The sequence below is a fragment of the Arachis ipaensis genome, chromosome B10 (genome assembly GCF_000816755.2).
Source record: "Arachis ipaensis cultivar K30076 chromosome B10, Araip1.1, whole genome shotgun sequence".
In the NCBI taxonomy this organism is placed as follows: domain Eukaryota; kingdom Viridiplantae; phylum Streptophyta; class Magnoliopsida; order Fabales; family Fabaceae; genus Arachis; species Arachis ipaensis.
The window spans coordinates 131,337,019-131,343,068 of NC_029794.2; the positions used below are offsets into that span (position 1 = coordinate 131,337,019).

A 6,050-nucleotide genomic window follows, 5' to 3' on the forward strand; every position below is an offset into this window, starting at 1 on the left:
AAATTAATACTTTACCTTTTAAATAAAACTTAAAAAGACGTTGTTTTAGTGACAGTAATATTTTCTTTTTGGTTTTTACCAAAAGCCCCTTTTTTTCTCCTAATCCCCTCTCTCACTCTCTATTCCTAAACTCAGAAAAACTCTCCGGCCTCCGCTCTTTCTGTGCTCGGCGCCGCCGCTGCTGCTTCTGCTCCGTCCACTCACGTTCGACATCGTGTTTGTTAAGTTACTGGTCGGTGGTGATCGTCTTCGCCTGTGCTTCTCCGCCATTCGCCTCTGCTTCTGCTCCGCCGTTTCTGCCGCTTCCTCTCTCTTTCCTTCGAGTACATTTTCACTCTCCAGCTCCATTATATCTCTTTCAGAATTAGAAATAGCATTTGGTTGTGGCTGTTAGTTTGTTGCATGTTTGTCGCTTAGTCTGTTACTCTGTTAGTGTTAGTAATTTGATAATTGATTCTCTGCTATGGCTGTTACTCTGTTGATGATTGTAGGTTGTGGCTACCGAATGATTCTGAGTTGGTTTGAGTGTTAGACATTTTTCAGGATGTCTGAGAATGCACCAGGAAATAGAACTTTTAATTGTTATATCAGAATCTGAACTTAGATTGCTTAATCATGAATTGTTGTAATCTAATTGTGAAGGATTTGAATGCACTGCAGCACAAGAGAACTTCTGTTTTGACTTTTATGTGCTTTGTGATAAAATTGTTAACTTAGACTGCTTATATTTGTGTAAAATTTCTATATGAAAGATTCTTTCGTAGTACTAATATATGTATTTATTCACTTTTTTATATTTTATAAATATTTAAAATAGGAGGTAAACTCTTACGTGTCTACAAGTTGACTCAAGGTGATCTCCGCTAATTTACTTAGACTTGCAAGTTTGACATCCTTCGGTAGAATGTCTAGTGAGGCAAGCTTAAGGCTTAAACTCAAGAAAAAGGCTAAGCTAGTTGGAAAAATTTCAAGAAATTCTGGGAGAACTAAAAGAAATGAGGGTTCTTTTGAAGCTAAAAATGGAAATGGTGGATTTACTGGGAAATTGAAGGAAAGGGTGAAGTTCAAAGGAGGTGAAGAAGGATTTGGTGTGAGAAGAAATGTGAAAACTTTGGATTATAGTGGGAAGGACGGTGGAAGGAAGAAGAGAATTTATGGTAAGGAAGAAGAGAAATTAAAAACTAAGGACGGTGGAAGGAAGAAGAGAATTTATGGTAAGGAAGAAGAGAAATTTAAAACTAAGGATAGTGAGGTAGTAGTTGAGAATGGGAAGGTTTTGAATGGCATAGCAGCATCGAAGAAGAAAGGCTCGTTGAAGAGAGGGAGTGATCGGAAGTTGAAAGATGAAGTTGTTGGACTGAGGAGTTCGACCAATGGGGGGAGGATGTGGGTTCAAGGTAAACAAAGGGACAGTGCCGGGTCTGAAGCAAAGAATTTGAGTCGAAAGGCTATGGGCAAGGAGAGTGTTGTATTGGCTACTGAGAAACCGAAAGGGAATGTGAAGGAGGATGATTATGGTAGTGGTTTATTGAAGAAAAATAGAGAAAAGAAATCTGAAGTGAGCAAGGAGAAAAGCCTAAAGGTTGCATCTCCTCTGAGTTCTGGCAAGAAGAAAACCCAAGATAAAGCAGGGTTGGAGGGTGATGATGATGCCGAGACACAAGACATTAAGCCAAAGAAGAAGAAACGGATAATCAAGATTGACCCGAATGATATCTCAAACAAGAGACTAGATGATGGCATTGGTATTGATGGTAGGTAACTTATATTCCTCTCTTTGTATAATATATGCTGTTTGCCTGTTGTACTTTGTTTTATTTAGATTGCATATTTGCATTAGGATCTCTAAAATATATTCCAGTAATATACTGGTGATTACTAAAGGTTTGATAATGATTTTATGTTTCCCTAATGATTTTATGCAACCTCTCCTTTTCCATGAGCATAAATGGCAAACCCAGATTTCCACTACACCCACTTTGTTTTTTTTTTTAGTTTGTACAGTCTTAGTTTTTTTGAAGAACGTGGACATCTATGCCTTCTCCATTGAGGAAAATATTAGGTTTATTAAATTTAAACTAAGTATATCCGAGGACTTACACCTGAACTAAGAACAACATGCTAGGAATTCAGCGGTGCCAATGAATCAATTATATGTTTTTCCTGAATGAGGTTGAAGGTTGAGACTCCATGCTTAACATCTGCTTTGCATAGACTGTCTTTGTTTTTGTGTTTCAATCTAGAAGCTACAAAGGAATGATCAAGAAGGTGGAGTTCTATGTTTCTGTTTGTCTGTGGAACACCCATAATTACTTATTATTTTTCTCAAATGTGTTTCTATGATTTACACGAGTGCTTTGAGGACTTCCCTTTTGATACACAAAGTAATTTCAGGAAGTAAAGAAGTGAAGAAAAAAGAATGTGAGGAAGAGCATCAGATGTCCAAGAATGCCCAATTCCGTGCGATACAGCCTACCCCTGAAATACTTTCTTTTGTGGAACAAAATGTAATTTGTATGAGTAGGGATATCGTTGTGTTGATTATGTTGTTCATTCATTGTTGCTATGAATGTATTTTGATTGCTTGAACAATGGTTATTATTTGCAGCTTTTGGGGAGGAGACGTTTGATTGACTTAAAAAGGGCAGGCTATAACATAGATCTTTCCGCGCCATTAGACAATATTCCCTTCTCCAGCAGTTCGGAAAGAGAGAGAATTGAAGAAAATGTATGTGACTGCTTAATGCATTTGACATAATATACTTGTAGAATTATTAAAGACACTCATAAGTAGTTTGTTCAATGCTGACATTCGATGCTGATTACCTGCAACAGGCTTTTAGGAATAAATTGGAATTTTTTGCTGCCGCAAAAGCCTCATCATCATTTCCGGCTCCTAATCTGCCAGAGATTGCATTTGCTGGTAGAATTCCGAGCAAACATCAATTCATCTCTATTTATTTGTCTCTTTGTTTTTCTTGGTTCACTTCTATTATTTTATTGCGTTGTTGCATTCAATTGGTTACTAGGTAACTTTTATCTTGTTTCTAGTTCCTTTTCTTATCTGTTTTTATCTTCGCTGTATCTTTGATAAAAAAAAAACCTTCAACTTTGTAAAGTTGTTTGATGTGCTTATTATTATGTAATTAACTAATTAACTAATTATTATAATAACAACAAAAAATTAACTAAAAGTAATTTGGTTATTCTTATTGAGTGTTGGTGCAATAATAACAAATATTTCAGGGTAGTTCTTAACATAGATGTCTCAAGAGACAAGTACAATGATATTATTTTGATTTATGTTCTTGTTACCAGGAAGGTCAAATGTTGGGAAGTCATCACTTCTTAATGCACTCACTAGACAGTGGGGGGTTGTACGAACGTCAGACAAGCCTGGCCTTACCCAGGTGACTATGCTCTTAAAAATTGTCATGTATGGCAATTCAAAAGATAGGTATCAAAATTTTGAATATTTTGTCGATCTAATAATGAATTTTATGCAGACAATTAACTTCTTCCAATTGGGAAAGAAGCTTTGTTTAGTTGATTTGCCAGGATATGGATTTGCATATGCAAAAGAAGAAGTCAAAGAAGCTTGGGAAGAGCTTGTAAGTTTACAGATTTTATTTTATCTTTTAGTGTTCATGTCTTAAATCCTCACAAGTGCAATCATACCACACATGCTTGTCTGTTTAGGTCATGGCAGCTGGCATGAGAAATTGATAGAACACAGTTAATAGAACACTGTTAAGGCGAAACAGAAACAACTCAACAACGAATAGAACTAGAGTAATTTTCTTATTTTAATACTCTGAAGAGATGATCAAAAGCTCCCCAATTCAGGGAAATAAAGAAGAAACGACAAATAGAGATATAGCTGGAATTAGGTAACAAGCTAGAGTACAAAGAAGCTCTAAGCAGTCCAGAACTCAATCCTCTCATAAAACTTAAACTTAAAGTGTACTCCCATAAAGGTAAGTCAGATCTGCCCCCCTTCTATCTGGGCAATCTGTCCTACTAAGACTCAATTCTTGTTATTTACGGTTGTGACCTCCTATTTTCTCTTTTTTCTTTGTCTGTTTTCCTCCAATAAACTTTGCTAAATCCCTTAATTGGCCTTCCTACCATTGGGGTCTTATCAGTGGTCTACCAGTTCATAACTGTTATACTAGTAGGATAAGTAAAATATACTTATGCGACTGATTTTGTGTGCTCTAAATCTAAACTATAAATGTCTTGCATTCATATGCTGCTTTCAGCTTTACAGTTAAGTGCACCAAGCAGGGTATTGAAATCATGTTTGTCTTTTCCTTGTTATATTAAAAGCACTGATTAATTGTAGGTGAAGGAGTATGTTTCCACAAGAGTTGGACTCAAACGCGTGTGCCTTTTGATTGACACGAAATGGGGTATGAAGGCAAGAGATTATGAACTGATTGAATTAATGGAAAGGTACAACACACTTGTTCAATTCGTGCCTCACACATAGAAGCATGGCTTAATATGTGTTTATATAACACCAAATGCTACATGTCCATATGCTTAAATTTATTTGATGAGTGATATCAACCCAGATCAAAAACTAAATACCAGATAGTATTAACCAAGACAGACACAGTTTTCCCAATCGATGTGGCACGCCGGGCCACACAAATTGAAGAGGTAATATTCAAAACTATCATTCAGTCTGAAAGTTAATGTTATCCTTTTTGGAGATTGAAAGTTTCTTTTTGGCTTGTCCACAGAGCCTCCTGCAGAACAAGTCTGTAGTTCAGCCTCTGGTAAACTTCTTTCTGCAGATTTCTTCATACTTCTCTCCCCCTTTTTTTCCATATAATATCGTTGGAACTTGGAGGTAAGTTATCTCTTTACTGTCTTTTGTCTATTGCAGATGATGGTAAGCTCAAAATCTGGAGCAGGTATCCGAAGCTTAAGAACAGTTCTTGCCAATATAGCTAGATTTGTCAAAGTATAATACATATCACAAGGTGAATATTTTTATTCTACACACATCATGTTAGGAGAAATTAACTGTTTCTTTTTATTGTTAATGGTTTTCTTAACATGTAGGGCATATGTTAAAATTACAATTAAAAAAGTTTTTATAAACAAAAAATATAAAAAATATATAAAGTTTAAGTTTCTAATATATTTATTATGCATTTATTAAAGTAAAAATGTTTAAAAATTTCTACTATATTAATCTTAAGTTAGCTAAATCCTATCGTTAATGGAAAAATAGAAATTATAGTCCTAAGTGATTAAGAACTTCCTTTAGTGACTTTGGACATTATTATCAGGGGTAAAACTTAATAATTAAAGCTAGTTGCTCTAATTTGCCATCATAACATCTAATTTTGCTTGCAGGCCATGATCTTCTGCTGATGCAGATATTTTAGTCCGAGACTGAGGGGTACCACAAAGGAACAGTTAATTTTTTTTTTAGTCTAAGGTGCTGATTTGATTTTCTTCTGATCTCGTGCTAAACCTAATCTTTGTTTTCTGTCGAATGAATTTGTCCAGTCACCTGTCAGAGAATGGTGAGGATGAATTTATCATTTTCAAATTCTGAGAAACGTTTTTGTTCCATAATGTGCATGATTAGAGATTTCAAACTTAGAGAAACAAAATTGTCCAATTCAGAAATTGTTGGTGATTAATTTAAAATTTTACTCTTAATCAAAATAACTTCACTAAGCAAAATAGTAATTTACTGCATATGACCAATATATAAACCACTTCTTTAATTCGAAAATTTAGTTGTTTTAATTTTACATTAATATTCGTGTTTCGCTTTTCCCCTTGTTTTCTCCGTGAACTTTGTTTCTTTTTTCCCCTTATTTTCTTTCCTCCGCAAACCAGGACTCGTGAATGAAAGTGCCATCTACCTTGCAGTGTGGTCCTTAAAAATGGCTGCATATATATATATATTATCACTTTGTTGAAAGGAATTGGATTTGAATCTTTTAAATTTTGAATTTTATTTTAGAAGATAAAGTGTAATTTCACACAATTTATTTCATAAGTGGGACCAAGAGAAAATACGA

The 6,050-nt window shown here is 34.9% G+C and overlaps 1 protein-coding gene across 3 annotated transcripts; it reads left to right on the plus strand.

The window, feature by feature from the left end:
• LOC107622424 lies at positions 76 to 5,670 on the plus strand. 3 transcript variants are annotated; one of them, XM_016324300.2, is made up of 12 exons: positions 76 to 323; positions 818 to 1,754; positions 2,395 to 2,507; positions 2,609 to 2,728; positions 2,836 to 2,923; positions 3,319 to 3,410; positions 3,507 to 3,611; positions 4,346 to 4,455; positions 4,578 to 4,665; positions 4,749 to 4,784; positions 4,895 to 4,991; positions 5,371 to 5,670. In XM_016324300.2, exons 2-11 carry the CDS (start codon positions 905 to 907, stop codon positions 4,976 to 4,978), a joined length of 1,686 nt encoding a protein of 561 aa, XP_016179786.1. In that variant the 5' UTR covers positions 76 to 323; positions 818 to 904; the 3' UTR covers positions 4,979 to 4,991; positions 5,371 to 5,670. The 3 variants fall into 3 exon arrangements, 2 of the variants coding, with proteins under 2 accessions (XP_016179786.1, XP_020969772.1); XM_021114113.1 differs by lacking the exon at positions 76 to 323 and adding an exon at positions 643 to 699; XR_002356319.1 differs by lacking the exons at positions 4,578 to 4,665; positions 4,749 to 4,784; positions 4,895 to 4,991; positions 5,371 to 5,670 and adding an exon at positions 3,700 to 3,977 and having other exon boundaries at positions 4,346 to 4,460.

Bases quoted from the DNA above. Each gene is read 5' to 3' on its own strand.
- LOC107622424 (XM_016324300.2), top strand. From the start codon at position 905: ATGTCTAGTGAGGCAAGCTTAAGGCTTAAACTCAAGAAAAAGGCTAAG. The intron at 2,508-2,608 runs GTAATTTGTATG...TATTATTTGCAG, and splicing joins TTTCTTTTGTGGAACAAAAT to CTTTTGGGGAGGAGACGTTT. The intron at 3,612-4,345 runs GTAAGTTTACAG...GATTAATTGTAG, and splicing joins AAGAAGCTTGGGAAGAGCTT to GTGAAGGAGTATGTTTCCAC.